This window comes from Eptatretus burgeri, chromosome 7 (genome assembly GCF_056783735.1).
Source record: "Eptatretus burgeri isolate ZD-2024b chromosome 7, Ebu_testis_v1, whole genome shotgun sequence".
NCBI classification, from domain to species: Eukaryota; Metazoa; Chordata; class Myxini; order Myxiniformes; family Myxinidae; genus Eptatretus; species Eptatretus burgeri.
The window spans coordinates 54,397,058-54,423,064 of NC_140967.1; the positions used below are offsets into that span (position 1 = coordinate 54,397,058).

A 26,007-nucleotide genomic window follows, 5' to 3' on the forward strand; every position below is an offset into this window, starting at 1 on the left:
AATGAGATTTGTTATCTGCATAGCCTGTAAGCATCAGCTGCGGCTGTATGGACATGTGTCGCGTTTTCCTGACGCTGATCCTGCTCACCAGATTCTCTCAGCGATGGAGCCTTGTGAGTGGATGAGGCCAATGTGTCGACCACGTGCCTTGTGGTTGCAGCAGGTTGATCATCATCTCAAGGAGATGGGGATGGGCCAGGCATCTGCCTGGGGGATGGCCAGACAGAGGCCCCTGGAGTTCCGGCGGAAAGTGGATGCGGCAACGCTCTGCTCCGGCGCATGCTCCCATACCTGACCTAACCTGATGGACATTGAAGCCGATACACCGGGAAAAATTACAGAACTGTCGGAAAACATTTGAAAATGAAAATATATATAAATGAAGAAATGCAGATGAGCAACCCGGGACAATGGGGAAGCACGGTAATTTTGGGTGCCACGGGGGACATCAAAGCAAATACACCAGGAAAATTACAGAACCGTTGGAAAGTGTCTGTATATGAAAATATAAATAATTGCAAATAAATAAATACATAAAAATTAATGAAAAGAATAAATGCTGGTGAGCTACCCTAGACAATAGGGAAGCACGGTAATTTTGCGAGCCGACGGACATTGAAGCCGATACGCCAGGAAAAAAAATCACAGAACCATTGGAAACCATCCGCAAATGACAATATAAATAAATGAAAAATCAAATGCAGGTGAACGACCCGAGACAAGGGGGGAAGCATGGCTCGTTATTGTTTACAATGTTTACAATGCTCGTTATTGTTTACAATGCGTAAAAACACCCCGCGAGTGTATGTGTATGTGTATGTGTATGTGTATATGTATATATGTATATGTATATATATATATATATATATATATATATATATATATATATATATATATATATATATATATATATATATGTGACAAGTTCCAAACATGATGCACACCTGTCGGCTGGCGACTTGAAAAAGGCTGGAAAAAAATACGAATAAGTAGAAGAAGAAGAGGAAACGTTTGTTTTTGCAGCAAACCAGTCATGGCAAAGTGACAATTTATCTGTGTGGTTGAGAATGGAGGGAAACTGGTCCAACACGTGGAACATGTCTTTCAATCCAGACAAATCTCACTCTCTCACTATGTCTCTTCGAAAGGACCGTTTACAAAACCCCCCCATCCACTTTCTCAACAATCCTCTGGAAGAAGTCTTTTCTTTCAAGCTTCTAGGTCTCACTATCTGCCATGACCTTTCCTGGGAAAGTCACATTTCCAACCTCGCCTCAAAAGCCAGTCGCCGACTGGGAATCCTCCGTCGTGCTAAGTCCTTCCTCGGCCCTCTTGAGCTCCTGACCACTTACAAAGCTTTTGTCCGTAGCCTGATGGAGTACTGCTCTCCCCTCTGGGCTGGTGCTCCTGCCTCCCACCTTTCTCGGCTTCACGCTGTCGAAACCAGGGCATTTAAGATCATCGGCATCTCTCGCAATGAAGCTGAGTCTCTGGGCCTCTCACTCAATCACCGCAGGTTGGTCGGTGGTCTTTCTGTCTTCTACCGACTCCTCTCCAGCCTTGCCCCCCCTGCTCTCTCTGCGATTTGTCCCCACCACATTTCCACAGGGCGCTCAAGGTCCGCCAACAACCCCCTTCTGGTAAAACTACCAAAATCACGAATCACTGCTCACCTTCACTCTTTCATTCCTCTTTTTCCCCGCCTTTGGAATAAACTTCCTCACTCTATTCTTTCCCATTCTTCCCTCCAGGCTTTCAAAACAGCTGTTCACCACCACCTCTTATCATCCCCCATCCAAATCCTCGATCTTTTCTACCCCCGATAATCCACCCAAGCCCACTTCCTTCATTTCTCCTGCTTTCCTTCCTGAAAGTCCCTGAAATGTCCATCTTCTCTTCGCCATGTTCCCCATCCCATCCCCATCCCTCTCCCTTCCACAGTTCACCTAATGTGTCTGTTCCCCACTGTTTTGTCCCTTCCACTCCCGCCCCTCTTGTCTCATGCCTCCTTGCTGTGAGTTGTGTGTTAGCTCTCATACGAGCCTCGACCAAGGTATACAAAAAAAAAAAAAAAACTCAATGTCACCACATGATATTGGTGTTTCCGTCACAGGAAACTCTGATGGGGTTCAGGAACTTGTTTACTTGTTCAGATATTTCATCATTTGTTTTTGTGATCAAATCGTGGTGTGAGATCTTGTTGTGTTACATCAGGCGTCGGCAACCTAAACCAGGCCGCGGGCCACTGGGCCACGTTCGGGCCACCTCGCGGGCCGCACCCCCCCCCCTCCCAACCCGAAAAAATAACAACACACCTAAAATCAATGATAATAAATGTAATTGTAAATTGAACCTTAAGACTTGCAGTAATCACAATGTGAAACAATTAATGTGAAGGCTGGTGATTCTTTGATGCAGACAGAGTCAATGTCCGGTTTGATGGAGGAGGAGGCCAGGAGGAGGACGTCTTGAAGATGAGCGTCTGTAAGCTGTGCTCTCGTCTTGTTCTTCGTCAGCTTCATGCGACTGAACAGCTGCTTGCAAGAGTATGTGGACCCGAACAAAGAAGCTAAGCACAGGGCCTCCCTAACAAGAGCCGGGAAAGCACGGGAGGCTGAGAGCGAGTGCCAGAACTTCATTGGCGACAAAATAGCAAACTTTGCGCGGTGGCTCTCTGAGCACTGGAGCTCAATGATCTCCAGCTGAAGGTCGTCAGCCACATCCACAGAATCCACATCAAAGGGAGCGGAGAATAGCTTGAACTCTCCCTCACAGGCGTGCACATCTTTGAAGCGTCTCTCGAACTCGCTTCGCAGCTCAGACAGGGCAGCAGCGTAGCGACGGCAGGCAGCGGGGGTCGTGCGCAACTCAGCCAATTGGGCGAAGTGAGTGAATTTGTTCTGGTTGAGCTGATGCCCCCACAGGCGAAGTTTGCATTCGAATGCCTTCACGAAGGCGAGGAGGTCAGGTACAAAGACATCTTTACCCTGCAGATGGATGTTCAGCTCGTTTAGATGTCTAGTAATGTCCACCAGGAACCCGAGGTCACACACCCATGCGGGATCCTTGAACTGAAGGACAGGATTGCCCTTCTCCCGCAGGAAAGACGCCAGCTCATCCCTCAGGCTGAAGACTCTCTCCAACATCTTTCCTCGGCTGAGCCAACGGACCTCGCAGAAGTAGATCAGGTTGCCGAACTCTGCCTCAGCGTCAGCCAGGAGATCGCGGAACTGTCTGTGGTTGAGAGCACGGGCGCAAACAAAGTTCACCGCCCTGACGACGATAGTCATGACCTCCGTAATGGTCGCAGACTTGGTCCACAGAGCCTCCTGGTGCACCAGACAGTGAAAGCGCTTCACATCCTGCTGGTGTCCAAGGCTGCGCAGGTACTTGACAAGAAGCGCCGCCTAGCCTTTCTTGTCCCCGACCATGGCGGGCGCTCCGTCGGTCGTGATGCCGCACATGCGAGAGAGGTCGAGGTCAGCCTCCTTCAGCCAGTCTGTGACTGCCTTGCACACGTCGGCGCCAGTGGTGGTACCGCTGAGTGGGATGAGTCGGATGAACTCCTCAAAGATGACGAAGTCGTCCTTGCCGCCGCGGAAGAAGATGGCAAGCTGAGCCGTGTCCTTGATGTCAGTCGACTCGTCCAAGGCGATGGAGAAGAAGTGAGCGGACTGACACATGTCCTTCAGGGTGCCCCGGACATCTGCGGCCATCTCCTCTATGCGGCGGGTCAAGCTCCTGGCAGACAGGCTGATGGCCGCAAACTCTCTCGACTTGTCAGGACACACGTCCTCAACCACGGCCATCATGCACTCCTTGAGGAATTCACCTTCGGTAAACGGTTTGAGGTTGGTGGCCACAAGGTGTGCAACACGGTAGCTGGCCCGAGTGTTGCTCTGAGCAGCCGCTTGCGTCGAAGAGACGCTCCTCTTCATGAAGGCACTCTGCTTCTCCAGCTGGGCACTCAGACGCCCGAACTCTGCCTTCTTCTTGTCGTCAGGCAACGCAGCTTGCTTGGGTGACGCTTCACGTTGCACACCTTCATGACGGCGACGGTCTCGTGGCAAATGATACACAAAGCCTTTCCCTTGCGCTCGACGAAGAAGAACGCTTCCCATTCCTTTTTGAAGGAGCGGTTCTTGTCTAACAGCTTCCTCTTCTTCATAGTGAGGGTACCTTCAGCCATCTGAAACAACAACGAAAAAATATTTAAGACCAAGTTAAGTGGACTAGAAGCGAAAATAATTTATTGTGACGTACAGAGACTGTGATATATGTGGAAGAATCATATATCCACATATGTTAAATTTGCCGTCGGTTCAGAAAAATGTTTCGCGGGCCGCACCTAATCGAAATACGGACAAGGCGCCGCGGGCCGCACGGGAGGAGCTCGCGGGCCGCATTTGGCCCGCGGGCCGCAGGTTGCCGACCTCGGTGTTACATGATGAAGGAAGCTTTTAAGAACCATACAGTGTGTTACCATTGACATCTTCATCGAAATCTCTCCAGTTTATTGAGAATAAACTTTCATTGATTCTACAACAGGGTGGCCTGAAAGTTGTTTTACCCTTCCCCCGTAAAGTGTTCATTCTTCAACAATTCTAATATGCAGGTCTTCCTGTTCAGTACTTACAATAATTAATCATTCATTGTTTTTGTATGTGCTCCATCATTCTTCGTGCAGCACTGAATTCATCACCAAGTCCTCTTAGACATCTTGTGTAGCATTTGTGAAGTCACCTGTCCAAAAGAGGCCACGACTACAGCGCACAATTCTTCAATTGTCCTTTACCGGTTTGTCGACACCTTCCCCCTGATGAAGCCCCACAAAGAGTTGTCTGGAGTCGTTATATCGAGACTACGTGATGGAGGTGCGAGAAATTTAGCACGAGTAAAGTGGCTTTCATGTCATCCTAAAGATACAGTCCAACACCGACTATGGAGTGTGACAGGTAAAAGAGAGCAATTTGGCCCTTTCTCCCCTGCTTCATGCAAGTCATGTCATCCCCCAATGACAGTCACAATCCTTATTACTCCATTTAAACCTCCTTAATCCAACAATCTTACTTGCAGGTGGCAGTATTTCCCTCCCTCCTCTCTCTCATTCCAAGAGTTGCTTCGCTGCCCCACTGTCAGTTCAGACACTCCACCACCTCGCTCTTCCCTGACCTTCAATCCACTAAAGAAAAATAAACAAATGAATGTAGGCCCAAAGAGTTGCATTCGTGCGGTCCGTTGAAAAATAAATACTGCACTATGACACTTTTGCTGCAGTGTGGTAACAGCACGTGGTGGTTTCTTCCAGGTGGACTGACGTGGTAAGGGATTTATCATGTGAAAACCCTTTCTACCTGGATATCAGGCACACGGAGCGAGGCCTCCAGCAAAGACAATGCGGACAAGATATGCGTACCAAGGTTTGAATCAACGTTCTGTGCTGTTCGGCTTTGTTCTTCCCACTCCAAGTGAACACCTGCTCCACTTTCCAGAGAAATCTTTGTCTTTTCTTCTTTTTTTTTTACACATCCTTCTGTCTCTCACACTCCTGTTCATTTCTTCTGTTTCAAGAACTCTGACATTCTGGTCTTACTCAAGGTTCCACATCTGTCTCATGCATTTTGCCCTTTCTTGCTTTCATAAAATATCAAGCTTTCTTCTTCTTCTCTTTTTAGGTGGGGGGTGAGGGGGGGAAAGGGAGGTTGGGGGAGGGGGAGCTGTTTAAGTTATTTAAATCATTAGTTTTTTTCTTTGGATACACAGTCGAGGTTTGTGGAGGGGCCAAAACACAGAAAGGACCAGGATGTAACAAAACAGCAGGAGTGTGTGTGTGTGTGTGTGTGTGTGTGTGTGTGTGTGTGTGTGTGTGTGTGTGTGTGTGTGTGTGTGTGTGTGTGTGTGTGTGTGTGTGTGTGTGTGTGTGTGTGTGTGTGTGTGTGTGTGTAGAGATATTAGACCTCCAACAGCAGGGCTAAAGGACAATTTTTTTTGTGTGTGTTCCCTCTACCTTATTTTTGTTCCTCCATCTGCTTTTCTTTGCTTGTTTACAAACCTCATCCTCTTTGTCTTCCCAGCGAAAAGGAGGAAACCTGCACTGCATCATGGCATTCCGTCGCTTGCCTCCTTCTCCGTGCCTGCCACTGAACCTCGGTGCAGGAAATGTGCAACCCTTCCAGAAGGACACCGAAAGACGCAAACACGGCTCTAGAGGGAAGATGGGCACCAAGCAGCAAGGCCTGAGTTCTTGGACACGGTCGGGCGAGCCTTGCGGACGAGTGAGCAGGGACGCTCGGCTCTTGGACGGAGCCCAGGCGGACGTGACTCGTGGGACATGCCTGCTCAGCAGCCAGTGTCTTTAAACAACATGGCAGAGACCTGCTTTGAAAAATCTAAACCTTGCTTTTTGATGCATTTAATTAGACGGTACTCTTGTGCTGTAGTACGTGTTATTTGGTGGTGTATTCCATTTATAGGAGTCTTATATTGACTTTCAATGTTGTTGTCCAGACGTGACTTAGAAAGGTGCGCAGCCGGAAGCTGAGGATATCCTTTAGGTGGACCATGAATAGCCACCATGTTCCAAAAGCAGGCATTTTTTTCCAGAGGGTATTTATATTGTTACTACTATTATCAAAACAGAAGTGATTATGAATAAATACATAGAAGGGACATTGAGCCTTGTGTATCTGTATAAAACTAGGGAATATTTGTGGGGCGATATGGGCATCATCCTCTATCATTTGTGATAACACTGTGGAGCATCGTTCATGAGAATAATGCAATAAATTACAATTTGTAATATTTAATATAACTTTTATTGTTCTGTTATAAAGGCAACGAACCAAGTCCATTTTGTAAACTCATTCACAAAACAAAATGAAGGGATTTTTGGCGCACCTCCGTTCCATGCCAGCACACCTGTGTTCCATGCCAGCACACCTGCGATACAAATTTTTTTGGTTACAAATCCAGGAGATTAAAAGCAAAATTCTGCAGCTTGTACTGAACGGTACATGATGCGGTACTTTGGGATCATGATGCGGCTCGTAGTAGTACTTTTATCAAAACCAAATTGATATATCTACGGGGGATTGATAGAGAGCGTTATTAGAGATCCAAGAAAGAATTCTTGCTTTTTCATGAACCTCATTCCAAAGAAAAACGGATACCCCCTGCTATCCCCGAACTCAATCGGTGCGGCCATAAATGATAATTATGCCAACTATCGCAATGTATTGGAGTAATGGGATGCCACTGTGGAATCTGTGGTTCAGATCACGGCGGTTCTGGTGCGGTTGACGTTTGGGTCAACCACCCCGTGACAAATTCGTTTCTGGCTCAGCATGTGGCAATGGTAAGGGCTCGATTACCCTCGCTGAAGGAGAGGGCATTGCATTTTGGTCCGTTTGTTTGTTTCTCCACACAGAACATTTGTGTTTTTCTCCGCAACCGCTTATCGGATTGAGAAGAAATGTTCTCGTTGGTGTGTGCTCGTGCAGAATGTTTTCATGTTTATGACGTCATAGGTCACATGGTGTGGCAACCATGTTGGAAAAACTTTGCACCTCTGTCTCTGAAACCGCACCAAGGAAAAAAATTGAAACTTGGCACATAGCAAGTACTCCTCATGGGGAATGTGATATATATATATATATATATATATATATATATATATATATATATATATATATATATATATATTTTTTTTTTTAATGACATCATCGGTGCCTTCGTTATGACATCATAATTGCATATGTAGAACGCCACATCCAATCAGTATGAAAATTTGTGAGGGTCATTTCGGGATAAAATGGTAGACAAAATTATTTTTTGAGGCAGCCACATTGTTTTTGTTGTTTTTTTAAATAACCTTCAACAATCTTCTCCAAAATGGCTGAACAGATCGAGGCGAAACTTTACACATATGACTGCCTATCCATGAGGAACAAAAGGTTCACACATATGATGTCATCGGTCACATGGTTTGGCAGCCATATTGGATTTACCCTAAAACATATAAAAAATCTTCTCCAGAACGGCTTCTCAGATCTTGGGGAACTTAACACAAATGTTCCCCAAGGTATGCATGTACAAGGTTGTTTAAGAATAATTGATGTCACATGGTTTGGCAACCATATTGGAAAATGTTAAATGTTTTCTCTGGAACTGCTTAATCAATTGACATGAAACTTCACAATTGTGATCTAGTAGTGATGGGGAAATCCATGTTTTAAATTTCAACTTGATCAGACGCATGGTCTGGCAGACAGAATTATTTAATTTTAGGATCTGGGGGTGGAAATAGATGTGGGAGGTAAGTAGGCAGCACAATTCCAGGCAGCTACAGGGAGAGCAAAATCGAGTTTTGGGCTGTATTCGGAGGGGGATCAATAATAAATCAAAAGAGGTGGTGTGAACATTGCACAGGAATTTAGTGAGGGCCACATCTCGAATATTGTATGCAGTTTTGGTCACCACAGTTCCGGAAGGACATAGATGCCATCGAGAGGGTTCAGCGCAGGGTTGCTAGATTGACTCGGCTATGAGGAGCGGCTGAAGGAGACGGGGCTTTATACACTAGAAAGGAGACAGTTAGGAGGAGATATGATAGAGATGTTTTAAGATAATGAAAGGTACAGATAAAATAAGTGCAGATGAATTGTTCAACAGAGTACACAGTGATAGGACCAGGGGCTGTAGTTTGAGAGCAAAGAAGAGAGTTAAGACGGTAGCAAGGCAGGGGACTTTCACTCAGAGAGTAGTTAATGGATGGAATAGCCTCTCTGGAAAGGTAATGGCAGCAGAAACAGTAGATAGGTTTAAATTAGAATTAGATAGGTACTTGGAAGTTATGGAGATAGAGGGGCATGGGGATGTTGATGAGACTTTTAGGTGTTTGAGTATTGATGGGTGATTGTGTATGGAGTGCTGTTGGTGGGGGTCTTGTCGAGGGGGGTTGTGTGGTTGATGCGTATTTTTAATCAAGACCATTCCCCCTCCCCTGAGGGGAAGAAAAGGAAGTAAAAAATAACGCAAAAAAAAAAAATTATTTCATTAACTAAAAACATTTTTTTTGCATTTTCTTCCTTGGATCTTGTGTGGATGGGTTGGTGTGGTGTTCACGCAGGCATGATGGGCTGAATGGCCTCCACCTGTGTTAGATTTCCTTGTTAAGCTGTCTCACCTGTGCTGTATCACATGATTGGGTTTTCGTATATCGTGACTCGCCCGCTAGGGGTGGCAGTGATGTACATCCGGACGCGCAATAAAGCGAAGTTACTGCTAACGTTCTCGCCCTCCATGTTCCGCTGCACCTCGGACACCACGGTTGGCTGACGAGGATGGTTGGTAGACGAGTCACGGCGCACAGACAGGTGCCCGTTTTCGTCGGAGATGACTTCGAATTGTTAATGCGGTTGCTCAGGAAGTACGAGCGCTGGGCCTGGGGGCCTGCACACCAGGCGGTGTTCGACCGTGTCAAGCGGATGCTCACAGAGGATACGGTCCTCGTGCACTACGAGCCTGCGTGTCCGCTCTTATTGGCATGCGACAGCTCTGTGTATGGCATCGGGGCAGTGCTCTCCCACAGGATGGACGATGGTTCCAAGCGGCCTGTTTGTTTTGCATCCCGGACCCTGTCCGCAGCAGAGCGGGAATATGCCCAGATCGAGCGCGAGGCTCTCAGCCTCATCTGGAGTGTGCGGAGGTTTCATCAATACCTGCTGGGGCGGCATTTCACTTTGCAGACTGATCACAAATCACTTCAATTCATCCTGAGACCCGAACGCGGGGTACCGGTGGTAGCGGCCGCACGAATACAGTGGTGGTGTCTATTTCTTGCTGCTTACAATTACGATATTCAGTTCCGAAGCACCGAGAAGCATGCTAACTGCGACGGGCTCTCACGCTTGCCTTGCGCGGAGGGTCCAGCTGCATCTGAGTTGGCCGCCCGGGTTGTTGTGTTCGCGCTGGGCCAGGTCCAAAGCGGGCCGATCATGGCCAAACAGGTCGCGGTGGAATCGACTCATGATCCAGTGCTTGCCCGTGTCGTCCAGGCGATTTCTACGGGGAATTGGGGCGATCTACCTTCAACACCGGCATTTCAGCCTTTCGCGTCGCGCGCATCGGAACTGTCGATGGTCCAATGGTGCATTATGTGGGGAATGAAGGCGGTGATTCCACCGAAGTTCAGGCAGCGGTGTTTGGAAGAACTGCATGTCAGTCACCTTGGCGTCGTGAAGACCAAGAGTCTTGCTCGTAGTCTGTTGTGGTGGCCGGGGTTGGACAAAGACATTGAGCAGTTGGTTAAGCGTTGCACCACGTGCCAAACAGATGCTGATAACCTGCATCGAGCTTCAGGACTATGGCCTACCCCAGGCAGGGCCTGGCAGAGGGTCCATGTGGATTTTGCGGGGCCAGTTAATGGCAAAATGTTTTTGATTGTGATTGATGCATTCTCTAAATGGCCGGAGGTTGTAGTGATGCAGCATACATCAGCAAACATTACAGTAGAGAAACTGCGGACGATCTTTGTTAATAAAGGGTTACCCGAGGTTCTGGTCTCTGATAACGGTCTGCAGTTCATCGCGGGTGTATTTGATGAGTTTATGCGTCAAAATGGTTTTCGACATCTAAGGTCCGCGCCGTATCATCCTGCGATGAATGGGCAGGCGGAGTCGTTTGTTAAGATGTTGAAACGGGCTTTGCGCAGAGGGGCGGGGGGTGGGGGGTGTTGCACCTGTGCAGACGGTGGTCGATGTCTTTTTGCTCCAATACAGGAACGCTGTTCATCCTGTCACGGGCGATTCTCCTGCCATTCGTCTCTCTGGACGGGCATTGCGGTCCAGACTGGATTTGCTGCGACCTGGAGGGTCGGGGAGTGGGACGGTGTCGCGCCCGACGCTGCTGCGCGGTTTTGATGTGGGACAGCGGGTAATGGTGCGCGATTAATTCCACGGTTCCAAGTGGGTGTCGGTTGTGGTACTTGGGACGGCGAATTGCATGGTGCGGACTGATGATGGGGAGGTATGGAAGCGGCACGTGGACCAAATGCATGATCGCTGTTCAGCGTCACCCCCCCCCCATGCCCAGCGATGTGGGACCCCCTCCATTGTTGTCGCCGTGGCCAGACGTTGTATCGCCAGGGCCAGTCGTGCCGACGCCCGCGGGGTCTTCACCTGATTCAGTCCTGCCTGAAGACGACGGGCGAGCTGGTCGGCCGGGGGCGGTTGTTGTTGCGGATGGGGCAAGTCCGGCGAGGGTGTCACCTCGACTGAGCCGGGAGGCGTCTGAGCCTGGGCCGTCTGGGGGCGCTGCCCACCCGAGGCGGGTCAGGGTGCGGCCGCGGTACTTGGAGGATTTTGAATGTTGATTGGTTTCGTTTGGTCATGTTATAATTGTCATTTCACCATTTGAATTGTCATTTTACGAGGGGAGGAGTGTGCTGTATCACATGATTGGGTTTTCGTATATCATGACTCGCCCGCTAGGGGTGGCAGTGATGTACATTCGGACGCGCAATAAAGCGGAGTTACTGCTAACGCTCTCGCCCTTCATGTTCCGCTGCACCTCGCACACCACATCACCTGGGTTCGAATCTTGACGCAGCTATTAACTGCCATCCTGGTGTTTCACAGGTAGCAGGGTGATTCATCAAAGTATGTGCCGTCTCTTGGATGGACATTAAACTGGATGTCACATCTCCCAGTGTTGGTTGGTGGATGTTCAAGATCCCACGGTGTCCTTCATGAAGAATCGGCGAGCTATCACCGGCAGCACAAACAAATTACAAATTCTTGCACCAACTATTGTACATAGTCGAACGTCAGGCCTGGCCAACCGGTTCGTGAAGAACTTGGACCAAAACCAACGCCCCCCCCCCCACCACAACCTCCACAACAACGTGGGCGTAATTCGTAATTGTATCCGTTTAATTAATGAAAATCTATCTATAATTCCAGCAGTCTGTGTGTGCGTGTGCGTCTGTCTGTCTGTGTCTCTGTGTGTGTGTGTGTGTGTGTGTGTGTGTGTGTGTGTGTGTGTGTGTGTGTGTGTGTGTGTGTGTGTGTGTGTGTGTGTGTGTCTGTGTGTGTGTCTGTGACCGCTGTTTCTCGACAACCGCTGGTCCGATCTAATTGAAACTTGCCAGGTATATTGCTGGGGACCTGAGGATGTGCCTTTTCAAGGTTTGATATTAATCGGACAAGTGCTTCCCAAGTTATGGCTATTTATTTACCAAAACAATGACAATACACGTTGTTGCGTGGGCGTGGCCGATGGGGAAGGGAAGCTCAGCCGCGTTCCCCATTACGGGTTACAACTACGGACTTCCGGAGAGTGATGACTGTGTATTCTAATAATTTCTCGATTTCTTATGCGCATTTATAGATAAACACAATGACGCAAGTTATGATCGTTTTCATATGAGACGGTGCATAAATTTCGGTAACATCAGAGTGCTGGTGTGCTCCGAACCAGGAAGTATATTTTTTCTCTCTCTTCTCTTCTCTTTTTGTTTTTCCTTGCCACGACATTGCGAAAAGGTAAATTATGTTGGCGCTAATTGAATAATTGGGTATTAAAACTAAATTGCGAATAATCGTAACTGCGAATAATATGCGAATTTCCGGCACGCACGTACGGGCACGCGAGAGCGAAGAAACGGCCGGTGTGGTTGTTGTTTGTTGATCGCGGTTTGAATATATATTTATAAAAATTTTTTTTTTTTTTTTTTTTACGGGCACGTACTAGTACATATAATGATGATAAGTAAGCTGTATGTTCTAATAACATCACCAGTGATACAAACTCGACATCCTTTTGCATTAAAAAAAATGTTTTTATTGTAAATATCATTAAATTAACATCACCATTGTCGACCGCAAGAAGAAGAAGAAGAGTAAGCGTAAGGAAAAAGATCCTCGCATTGTTACGTCATACTGCTCTCTGAAAGAACGTTCAGTGTTGGACAAGCGAGCGAGTCATGCGGACGTTTTCTGTCGTGTCGTTACTTTTGGCGGTTGCCACCATCCTGCTCCAAGTTCTGAATACAATCTTCCTCATCGACGTAAGTTTTAACAAGACAGGAATCCATCGGAATTCCCGTTAATCCCGTTAATCCCACGAACGCGGGTTTCGTGCACCGATGCTCGTCCACGGAGCTTGGAAGTGAAAGCTCGACGTCACGAACCCAGTGTGTTCGGGTTCCGATTTGATTTCTCCACAGAATATTCATCGCTCTTTTGAAGCTTTCAGGTGGAAACCCGCTGGAGGGTCGGGGGGTCATCCATGGCTCCTCGTCGACCACTCCACCAACGTGGATGTGTGCTGCCGGGCTTGAACGAGTTTCGCCGTAATTACGTAGTATTCTCGCCTGACGTCATTACGTGGATGTTTACGTTGAGAAGCTCCAGCTGGTCTGAAGCATCAACTGAAACCAAATTCCGTTTGTGCAGCTCATGGTGGAGAGAACGTGTCGTGTTGTTGTTGTCCCATTGACCGGTTCCCTCACCCTGTGTGCTGAAATCGCCGAGTGAAGAATAATTATTTAACGATGAACCTCATTTAACGATGCACCTCATTTAATGATGTTCCTCATTTAACGATGAACCTCATTTAACGATGTACCTCATTTAATGATGTACCTCATTTAACAATGTACCTCATTTTATGATGAAACTGATTTAATGATGAAACTGATTTAGCGATGTACCTCATTTAACGATTTACCTCATTTAACGATGAACCTCATTTAATGATGAACCTGATTTAACGATGAACTTGATTTGACGATGAACCTCATTTGATGATGAACCTCATTTGATGATGAACCTCATTTAATGATGAACCTGATTTGATGATGAACCTCATTTAACGATGTACCTCATTTAATGATGTACCTCATTTAATGATGAACCTGATTTAATGATGAAACGGATTTAACGATGTACCTGATTTAACGATGTACCTGATTTAATGATGTACCTCATTTAATGATGTACCTGATTTAATGATGAACCTGATTTAATGATGAACCTCATTTAATGATGAACCTGATTTGATGAACCTCATCTAACGATTTACCTCATTTAATGATGTACCTCATTTAATGATGAACCTGATTTAATGATGAAACTGATTTAACGATGTACCTCATTTAATGATGTACATCATTTAACGATGTACCTGATTTAATGATGAAACTGATTTAACGATGTACCTGATTTAACGATGTACCTGATTTAATGATGTACCTGATTTAATGATGTACCTGATTTAATGATGAACCTGATTTAATGATGAAACTGATTTAACGATGTACCTGATTTAACGATGTACCTGATTTAATGATGAAACTGATTTAACGATGTACCTGATTTAATGATGTACCTGATTTAATGATGAAACTGATTTAACGATGTACCTGATTTAATGCTGAACCTGATTTAATGATGTACCTCATTTAATGATGAAACTGATTTAACGATGTACCTCATTTAACGATTTACCTCATTTAATGATGTACCTCATTTAACGATGAACCTCATTTAATGATGAACCTGATTTAACGATGAACTTGATTTGATGATGAACCTCATTTGATGATGAACCTCATTTAATGATGTACCTCATTTAACGATGTACCTCATTTAATGATGTACCTCATTTAACGATGTACCTCATTTAATGATGTACCTGATTTAATGATGAAACTGATTTAACGATGTACCTGATTTAATGATGAAACTGATTTAACGATGTACCTGATTTAACGATGTACCTGATTTAATGATGAAACTGATTTAACGATGTACCTGATTTAATGATGAACCTGATTTAATGCTGAACCTGATTTAACGATGTACCTCATTTAATGATGAAACTGATTTAACGATGTACCTGATTTAATGATGAACCTGATTTAACGATGTACCTGATTTAATGATGAACCTGATTTAACGATGTACCTGATTTAATTATGTACCTGATTTAATGATGAACCTGATTTAACAATGTTCCTCATTTAATGATGAAACTGATGTAACGATGTACCTGATTTAACGATGTACCTGATTTAATGATGAAACTGATTTAACGATGTACCTGATTTAACGATGTACCTGATTTAACGATGAAACTGATTTAACGATGTACCTGATTTAACGATGTACCTGATTTAATGATGAAACTGATTTAACGATGTACCTGATTTAACGATGTACCTGATTTAACGATGTACCTGATTTAATGCTGAACCTGATTTAATGATGTACCTCATTTAATGATGAAACTGATTTAATGATGTACCTGATTTAATGATGTACCTGATTTAATGATGAACCTGATTTAACGATGTACCTGATTTAATGATGTACCTGATTTAATGATGAACCTGATTTAACAATGTTCCTCATTTAATGATGTACCTGTATCTGGCGTGCAGAACTTCCGAAGTGTTTTTTGTAATGTTTGGAAGGCTGTCTCCACATTCCTTCATTATCAGGTAACATGGAATGAATCCAATAACACATTCACACATGGTGCACACCTCCACACCTACCTATCTAGTACCTACTGCACCTACCGAGTTAAATAATGGGGAATCACATTGATAGTTTCTCCATTTTCACCCTGCCGCTCTGGAAAAGTCATAGATGTCTATTCCTCATGTCATTACCTCAACCTCATTACATTCACCCCTTCAACCTCGTTATAAATAAAATTCTGCACGATAGCAGGAAGTTCGAAAATGTTTCGTTCGAAGTTTAGTATCGTCAAGGTAAACATCAATTTACTCGAAGGTGAGCAAGTTGTTGTTTTAATACTTATAGAAGTTGAAATTTATTTATTTTTCTTCGTCTGTATTGAATCTGGTGATAAGTGAATGACTTGTACATATGTTTTTAATGATCCACAAAGTGAAAGATTGCAGCCGGTCATGAAAAAAACATCACATCCGGTCATGGCACTTCTGATGAACACACCATATTTGGTGGTACAATCTGTCTTCTCAAAACACCATAACAATCACTTTTTTTCATAAATATGCCACGAGAATGGAAGTTTAGAAAGTTTAAATGTTATTCATTGATGTTTTATTAAAATGATGCATTTATGACGTGGATTGATGAGGGAGAAAGGGTCAGAAGGTACATTCCAATAATACGTAATTAATAGACACAAAAGGCATGACACACACACACACACACACACACACACACACACACACACACACACACACACACACACACACACACACACACACACACACACACACACACACACACACACACACACACACACACACACACACACTGTCAAGAACAGATATCTTTCTCTGTTGTATTTATCAATCGAGCAACCCAACAAGAGAATCATTTAAACAAATACCAAACAGAAGAATGAACCACACCAAACAAAGAATCACTTGAACAAATGAATTAAAAGAACATACAATTAAACTAACAATTAATTAGACAAGCCGGTAGGCGGCAATGGGTTGCCGAGCATGGAAACTACAAGATATAGAGCAAAATGGATGTCATATAGCAGATAGGGAATCACCTGAAGATTATGCAAATCAAATCTCATCCAGTTCCATCTCCTGAAAACTACTCGGTATCCATTTGAATTAAAAGTACCGAAAATGCGGTTTGAAATAGGAAATCCCCAAAGTTCGAGGGGGTGCTGTGGGTGAACAAAGATCTAAATCGAAAATCCGGCTCGATACTTTGTGCACAATGTATTCCAGACGATTATTGTGAATTTTCATGACCATCCGACCATAATCCTCGGAGGAGTAGCATTTGGTGCAAAGGCACCTCCAGCTCTCGCATATTATCGATTTTTGCACTAATTGACCTTTTACCCCTGACCGAAGCGAAATCGGTCAATATGTCCTGAGGCAAAGTTGTAGTACTCATTAAGTACCATGAACCTGCAAAGTTTCATTCGTATTGATGCACTCACCTGGTCGCTAGGGGGCCTTCAATTTTCGCGCATACCCTAATTGTAAGGGGCGCTGTGGGTAAAGTATTCCTACCCATATATCACAAAAACCGGAATATATTTTATAGAGCATCACCTGTAGATCATCCGTGCCAAATTTCATAACCCTACGCAGGATAATGGCTTTTGTAATTAATTTCGCGTGAACGGTACCGATTTTGAAGGTTTTTCGGTTGTTGCTAGGGAACCAAAGCGTCCCAAGCAACCATCACAATTTCCAAAGCACGAGGTCATAAGATGTACCGACTACCTGAGTTTGGTCAAAATCCGCCCACGTTTACTTCCAATTATGCTGATGACAAACGAACAAACATCCAAACAAACAGACAGACTTACTGACAATAAGGGTCACCTATTTCGGTGACCGAACAAACAATAAATTTGCCAACCTGCCAACTAAGCAATCTAACCAAACCCCTGTGCACAGGTCGAACAAATTGCCAGAGCGAAGGTGACAATCTGCCCTGTCTGTGTTCAGTCACTCCTGCTTAAATACTTTTTGTCTTGCGCATTACAGTTTGAGCAAGACCCTTTTTGACCTGCTCTTGCAGGAGCATGTTTCATGGTTTAGCCGATAAGAGATTGTGGATCTACAGGGTTTCCTGTTCGTGGAACTTTCAGAAGACATCTGCATCAGCAATCACCATATCCTTATCTCAACGTTCCAAAAGAGAGAGAGAGAGTGAAGATACATGGGGAATGGTGATAGAAGAGAGATGATTTCCCTCCCACCACCCTTTTCCTGAGTGACAGCTCTTTCCACATCACAGCCGTGCTACGCAGTGTTTCCACTCGGCTCTTCTCTCCAAATACAATTCATGGTTATGTTTTAAATCATATAAAAAGGAAAACCCCACATCAGAACATTAACAAACATTTAACTATATGCAAGCAACAAACAAAGCTTAATAAAGGAGGATATTATAAGCAAGTTATGTAAAAACAATAAATGAAAGCTGAAATCCCGATTTCAGCCCCCACATTGTGATATATATGTGTATATATAATATATTGTTGTGGCTTCCCACCCGTTCGGCGTGCGAGCGACCGCTTTTAGTGAATTGCAGTCACGCGCCCACCAGACGGGCAATCCAGTCGTAGCTTTCCGGATCAACGCTGAAACCCAGCTACGGGTGTGTTTTTAAGCACACCACAACCTTGTCAATGCTCTGCCCGCGCTACAGGGTCCGATCGCCGAATGGTCGATTTACCTGATTATTCGCGCGGGCAGAATACCGAGAGGTTGTACCTCAACGGAACTTGCTCAGAAACGAGCCGCTTAGGCAGCTCACTCCGTTTGCGATTTGCCGAGCGGTGTATTATCGCCAAGCCCCGTTGAATCCGATTATCTTATCGGCTATTAAAAACCAGCTATCATTCCGAACGCAATTACGGTAGCTCGATGGAGGAAGGGACGCAATGAGCAGGTGAATATTCAAACAATGACATTTATTTTACACACGTATGCAAGCAATGAAGCAATGGGGATAAGGGACAAGACACGAGCAAAAAGACCCTACAGCCGTTGTCAATTTATTATGTACACTTGTAACAATTCTACTTATAGGACAAGGCGCCACAGATTTCCATGCAAAAACCCCAGGAAAGAAAAGAGAGAAGAGGGCCCATAGGCCTTTAAAATTCCACGGAACTGTGAAGACCGCAGGTGTGGAGACCGCAGGAGCTCTGCGAGAATGCGCAGGTTACCTGCCACTCTCGTGGTGATTCGCTGGCCCTGGTTCGGTGACCCTCGGTGTGTCGCGTCGTCAACACGGCAGCTGGTGTATTGGCAGCTCGGTTGGTCCAGGCCTAGCTGTGCGGCCGGGTCGATCGGGCCTAGCTGACGACGCCTCAGAGGAGCGAACAGGCCTCGCTCTTTCAGAGTTTATGCTCTCTAAAGAGCCCGCTCATTCCTCCGCGTCGCTCTAACCGTCCTGGGGCCCTATCACCTCGGACCGTTATGTCCCTGGCAGGCGACCTCTCTCTGGCTGCCTCCACCGAACCACAACCCCGCACGCACTGCAGGCTTGGCTGGTCTCCAGGCTCCAAACTCCCCTCAACCCCGACCTCAACTCTTACTCGACTCTTCACCGCAGAGCTCCGTCCTCATCTCCGTCCTCAGAGCTCCACTCCGAACTCAACTCTTACTCGACTCTTCACCGAACAACCGTCTCGGCGTTTCAGCCCCGCCTTTTATCAGGTTCGGGGGGGGGGGGGGGTTGGTCTTTCACCTCCGACCTTTCTCCCCCCCGGCTCCGCCCCTTTTGTCATTTTGATCCGATTCTGCCGTGGAACGCGGACTTGGTAGAAATCACCGGCTTTCGACTTCGCTCGTGGATGCCGTTGCCGCTGACCAAATGGCGGTGCCGTGGAGATGAAGGTGAGGAGATGTTTGTTTGAAAATAACGACAGCAAAGAATAATACTACCTCAAATATGCACAGCCTGGGACATGAACAATTCCCTTTAGACATCGGTGGGGAAATCTAACCGAGAATATGCACTTACCGACATAACTGACCTCTGGGGAACCTGTATGGTGTTCTGTGAATTTCCACAACCGTAACAAGATATATATATATATATACATATATATATATATATATATATATATATATATATATATATATATATATATATATATATATATATATATATACATATTGTTACGTTTGAGGGGGGGGGGGTATGCATTCAAAGGGTAATTAGGATGTTTAATTAGGTATGCCATGCTGTTCGAGTTTACCAGGATCTCAATGTGATAAGTTGTCTAGTAAATGTTCATTTCTTCAAGGGGGAAATGATAATTGTCACGTAATTAGATAGGGACACGGGATAGGGTAAGTGTGTCTGCGTAAACCCCTTTTAGTAGTCCCTGGAGGCTGGCCGTGACGTCACAGGACAGTGCAGCGGATGGCTCCGCCCCGTGATCACGATTGGCGGAAGGCGACGGCGGTGGGCCAATAAACGGCTCGATTGGAAGTGACGAGGACAGGAGGATAAAAAGGTTCTGTTCGGGGTCGAAAAGGAAGAGGAAGAAGATCGGGACAAAAAGATCGTGTTTTTTTGGTGTGGAGGCTGTTGCGCGGGAAGCGTACTTGTTGTTGTGCTGATTCGATCGTGTTCTTCATCATGTCTTGGAGCCTTGCTGAGCCTCGTGCCTCACCTTGGTTGGCTCTGGGGTTCTGCTGACTCGGAGTATGGGGTCGAACGGCGGGCGGACCTGCCTCCCTCTCCTGCTCGCAATTTGGCGCCAGAACTGGTTCCCTGGCGGCTGTGAGCAGACTTGGGCCAGGACCAGGAGGTCGACAGCACCACGGTTTCTCCTGCCCCCCTGACGAGAGCAAGGCCAGCTCGTCCGACGCCGATCCAGGGACAGTTGCGTCCACATCACGGTCCAGCCTGACCACCAGAAGTAGCTACGTTGTGTGTGTGTGTGTGTGTGTGTGTGTGTGTGTGTGTGTGTGTGTGTGTGTGTGTGTGTGTGTGTGTGTGTGTGTGTGTGTGTGTGTGTGTGTGTGTACTTGGCGCCTTAGAGGGTTTGAGATCTATATATTCATTGGAATTGTCTGTGTTTTCCCCACGCCCGATCCCACACCATCCCGTCGAATCGCCCTGGATCCCTCTTCTTGCCGAGTCTTGTTATTTCTGGTTAATAATAAAAACAAATAAACATCATCAATTCAGTGAAAAGTGACTCGTGCCACCTTCCTCGTCCCGTTTGCGGTAGAGCGATTAGAACTGCCATGTTTGGGTTATAAATAAATAAACCGCCTCCATCGTTTCGGCTCATTCTACGTTGGCGGGACTGTTCAAGTCCCGTGGACGTCACAATATCATTTTTGGCCTTATCTCTCAATGGTGAAGAATCACTTCAAAAAATTCTCGCATCCAGATTCTGATCTTCACCAAAATCGAATCAATTAGTCCTTGTCACAAACCCAACATGTCCAAAAAGTTTCTTGCGAATCCTCCCACAACTTTTTGAGATATGCAATATCATTTTCAGTCCCATCTCTTAATGGTGAAGAATCAGTTGAAACTTAAATAATTCTCTTTTCCATATCTGGATCTGGATCTTCACCGAAATTGAATCAATTCTTTGTTGCGGCATTCCCAACCCATCCACCAAGTTATATCGCAATCAATCTGTAACATTTGCAATATTGTGCTGTGTATTGTGTTTGGCCTGATTTCTCAATGGTGAAGAATCAATTGAAAAAACTTCTCAGATCTGGATTCAGATTCGGACCTTCATGACAATTAAGCCTTGCTGCCCTTGGCCAGTCACCCACATACACGTAAAAACTTTCAGAACGATTCCTTAAACTCTGCCCAAAAATCATGAGACAAACACGACAGACCAACAAACTTGGCAAAAAGAAGTTTTTTTGCCAAGTAACAAACGGACCCAAAATGCAATCCCCTGTCCTCTTGCGAGGGTAATAAAGGTCTAAAGGTGTACAAATAAATAAATAAATTCTGGGTTCCACCACTATTTTACCCAGTGTCTATTACGTCACCCGATCGAGCATGTTAAATTAGTTAATCATGCCTGTTGTATGTGTTATTTACATAGACTCCTATAGAGAAGGACTGGAACCTCCCATGCTCGGGGTTTGTAACGAGTCTGAAGGATTAACTTGAGTCCAGGGCTAAAATGACTTCTCAAAGGGCTAGAGACATGATCTCGGGATCCATATAGGGGTTTTTGAGGACGGCGAGTTCAATAGTGTCATTTTCAACACCACCTGAGGTCATCTTCAAGGTCAAAAGGTTATATTTCAAGGTCAAATTACTGAATTTTGGTATTTTTTGCCCGTTTTTGTGTCTAACTCATAAACGGTGAGAGATGGCTGATTGTAATAAGATGCAAGTGTGTAGAGCTGTCAAACTTTGATATTTATTGTCATATATCGTATTACATAAACATTATATGCATGTCACAACACTATACCTATTACAACTATGTCCATGTCTATCACGAGTTGGAGAGCTTTTCTTGCCTCCTGAGGCATCCCAAAGCTTTTTCTTTGTCACTTACATTGAGGACATGAGCTTTCAATGGAATGTTCGCTAAAGTAGTACATGCAGCATTACTACTAGCTAAAGGTGCATCTTCAGAGGATAACAGCTCAGTAAAATGAAATCAGCAACGCATTTTAGTTTTGTCATACAAATTATAGGCATTATGTACAAAAAAGATGGTTGACATAGTCGGCACACTCAATCCACTTCTATTCAAATTATCTAGAAACTCAGATGACACCTCGTTACCATCTTCATCATCAATGATCTCCTCCATACTAGTGCTATCGCCATATTTATGAACAAGGTGTCCGGCCAAATAAACTACTTTATGCTTAAGGGCATCGTCAGACCCCAAGAGACCCTGAGTGTCTTAAGGAGTAATCTCGTCAATGAGTTCACTTCACTCTTCTGGATTTATGGAAGTTGTACAGTTCTTGTCGCAATCAATCACACGAGAACTAGATTCGGGCATAATGTCATTCTGAATGAGTGTTTGCAAATTTACAATTTTAGCTGCAGCCATAATGTCAAATACGTCAATGTGGAAGTTTCCACCACTTCTTTGCCTGGCTTGGCCGAAAAACTTTTCCAAGGCTTCATCTGCAAATTTAGCAGGAAGAACGTAGTCAAAGTCTTTCTCTGCCAGAAGCAATTTGGCAGCATCCACATTATTACGTGTGGACACAGTGAAGGCTTCAGCAGTTTGCTGAGTTAGCTTCAGCTTATGACCACCACCTCCTTGCCATGCGCAGGTAGATATTATTTGGCAGGCCTGCTTCAGCCTAGTGAAACTTGTACACTCTGCTGTCCAAGGCTATCTGGATTCGTCGCGCAGATGGATAGCTGAGAAACGGTCTTTCACGTTCATCATCTTGAACCACTCACTCATTATCTGGGTGAGGATGATTGTGCCTTCGCTGATGCCCAGTGAATCCTTGAACGTCTTTAAAGCAGCGACAGTGTTGTCATTGAACACTTGGCATACCAATGGTACGCTCTGGCGTTGAAGGGGCTTGGGGAAAACAGCGGTCTGCGTCAGCTTGGTGAAGCAAATAGGAGTAGCCCGGTCGATCTCATAAACCTTCTGAATATCACTCCAGTAAGCTTTGTACGCATTACCATCTACGACAAATGAGAGTGTCTTGCCATCAACAGTAATCCAGCTGTTGCGAACATTTTTGAAGATGCGCACGTAGTCGTACACTAAGAACAGAGATTGCTCTTGAATTGACAGCACTTGGCAACTTCCTGGTCCTCCAAGTTTTGAATAAACACTGTGGTTGGTATTGCAATTGTCACATATCAAAGAAATCACAGTACCGCCAGCACAAACTACAACTGATGCAGCTTCGATAAGGAGTTCCTTCAGCTGATCGGCAGTTAGTTTTTTGCAGGGCAAAATGCGTAGAATATAGCGTGGACCACCGAAATGGCAGGCAACTTCAACAACCATAGCATGTGAAGCAAGCATTTCATGTTCACCCCGCTGCTGCATTTTGAGCATATCCTACAACATGCCCTCCAGAAAATCGCAATGTCTCGACCAGCTTTACCTCGTCAAACATTAAATTGACCAAACGCTGCTGTGGTTTAAGCTGGTCGAACAAGGTTTTGAGGTTGGAGTCCTGCTGACTACTAGCAAGCATCTGTTTTACCTTTTTTGTTGATGGTGGAATGATTAAGCCGGATCGACGAATCATTTTGTATGCACTGGGTGATATCTTGTGAAGCTGCATTGCAAAAATCATAGTATCAGTATCAAATCGGCGACGATCAAGAGGTTTGAACATAAGATGCAGCTGCGACAGAAGGAAGGTAAAATGAGGAAGCTCATGTGCCTCAGTCATCCAACAGAGCTGGCTTATTACAAGCTGAAGAATTTCCTTGCTTGTGCATTCATTGATGTTTACCTGGTCAGTTATGGATCTAATTTGGGACTATTTTGAGAGCAGGCTGTTCTTCTGCAAAGGAAAAAGTCATTTAGGCACCTCAATGCCATCTTTCTCAACTCTTCAAGAATAGAAATCCAAAAGGTGAGTGAACTTGTTAGAAATGAAAGACCTGCTTGACAGGTTGTCCAGGAGCATCAGTTCTTGATAGCTAAAGGTTTTCCTGGTCTTTTATGATGTTAAAGCCAGGAAAATAGGAGCTGATTTTAGCACAGAAGTGGTCGAAATCTTGGATATTGTCTGCAGCCTCATCAGCTGCCTGCATCTTCTTAGCTCTTGATTCTGACGTAGAAGATGATGTTGGGCGTGGGGCTGAGGTCACCTGCTTCAAAGCTGATTTCGGTACTCCAGGAAATATTGATGGGGGTTCTTTGCGTCGTTTGCCACCCCTAACTGACACCCAATCAGAATTGAAATGTCTCACAAATATATATATATATATATATATATATATATATATATATATATATATATATATATATATATATATATATATATATATATATATATATATATATCCTTTAAGCACCTCAAGCTTTCTTTCTCATTTGGAATTGCCAATATCCATCTATCCCTCTCCTCAGGATCTTTTGGGAAGGATATGACCTTTACATAAGGCGTCCCATCATAGTTTTCTCTACAACCAAAGCAGCTGCAACGACATGGCATATTGTCACCAAAGCAGGAAACAACACAAAGATCCTGTGAGATCACCAGCTGGACAGTTTCTGAAAGAGAAACAAACAAAACATACATTAGTTAACAATGATAGAAATCAGCAAGTAGGTGCAGTAGGTGCACAATGTCATGTTTTGTCATAGACTTTACAAAAGTTTTCCTCTATGAGTTAGACACAAAAACGGGCAAAAAATTCAGTAATTTGACCTTGAAATATGACCTTTTGGCCTTGAAGATGACCTCAGGTGGTGTTGAAAATGACACAATTGAACTCGCCGTCCTCAAAAACCCCTATATGGATCCCGAGATCGTGTCTCTAGCCCTTCTAGAAGTCATTTTAGCCCCGGATTCAAGTTAATCCTTCAGACACAAGTTACAAACCCCGAGATGGTGACGTTCCAGTCCTTCTCTATAGGAGTCTATGGTTATTTATGACGTCTTAAAAACAGTAAATTTCAGGCACGGAGAGTTAAAGGATTATTTCATCCCTCTCTGTGCATGTGCAATTCGGATGAATTATGAGCCAAGCTATGGTAAAATGACAGACTTGTCTTCCAATTCGTGTTCAAAATGTAACATTCAATTTAAATAAGTTGTTCCATGATCATAAACTGACATGACAGACAAACAGACGGCCATGAACCAATTGCTTAACCTCACTTTTTGCTTCGTGTTTGTGAAGGGTATGAAATTGTATATATATATATATATATATATATATATATATATATATATATATATATATATATATATATATATATATATATATATATATATATATATATATATATATATAGTCATATAGTCAACCCCTGCTTTATCGCGGTTCACCTATCGCGACCCGGTTTATCGCGGGTTTTCCCTTGGAACGTAACTAATTTTTTTCTGCGGATTCCCCCGGTACATCACGGTAATAATATATAAAATATAAATTATTTAAGCAATAAATTATAACGCGTGGTGCTCGACCAGTCACACAATGCACGAGATAAAGTTTCGGTTGTGAACTTCGAATATTTTCTACCCTTTTTCTATAAGCCCCACAATGCCGCCCAAATGCCCTGCACCTTCTAAGGCTTCTGGCAAGGAACTGATGCGCCGGAGGAAGATCTGACACTCCAGGAGAAGGTTAAGGTGCTCGACATGCTTCGGGAAGGAAAAAGATTTGCCGCCGTTGGACGAGCACTGCTCGTACCCAGCACTTCAAAACCGACTAGACCAGACAAGTCGATCTCCAGCACCTCAAACCCAATCACTGCCAAACCGACCAGACCAGACGAGTCGATCTCCGGCACCTCAAACCCAATCACTGCCAAACCGACCAGACCAGACGAGTCGATCTC

The 26,007-nt window shown here is 44.8% G+C and overlaps 2 protein-coding genes across 11 annotated transcripts in view; both read left to right on the forward strand.

The window, feature by feature from the left end:
- BIVM (basic, immunoglobulin-like variable motif containing) overlaps positions 1-6,466 on the forward strand; it is a 39,212-nt gene extending 32,746 nt beyond the window's left edge. For all 9 annotated transcript variants that reach the window (XM_085888533.1, XM_085888532.1, XM_085888526.1 and 6 more), the window contains 2 exons: positions 5,309-5,420; positions 6,075-6,466. In XM_085888533.1, the coding sequence (XP_085744659.1) occupies positions 5,309-5,420; positions 6,075-6,359 (397 nt within the window). In that variant the 3' untranslated portion in view covers positions 6,360-6,466. The remainder of the gene's footprint in view (positions 1-5,308; positions 5,421-6,074) is intronic.
- Positions 6,467-12,871: 6,405 nt separating this feature from the next.
- Positions 12,872-26,007, forward strand: part of LOC147023288 (uncharacterized) — a 139,862-nt gene continuing 126,726 nt past the window's right edge. For both annotated transcript variants that reach the window (XR_015060125.1, XR_015060124.1), the window contains exons 1-2: positions 12,872-13,066; positions 15,443-15,502. The gene's annotated coding sequence lies outside the window, so the exon portion shown is untranslated. The remainder of the gene's footprint in view (positions 13,067-15,442; positions 15,503-26,007) is intronic.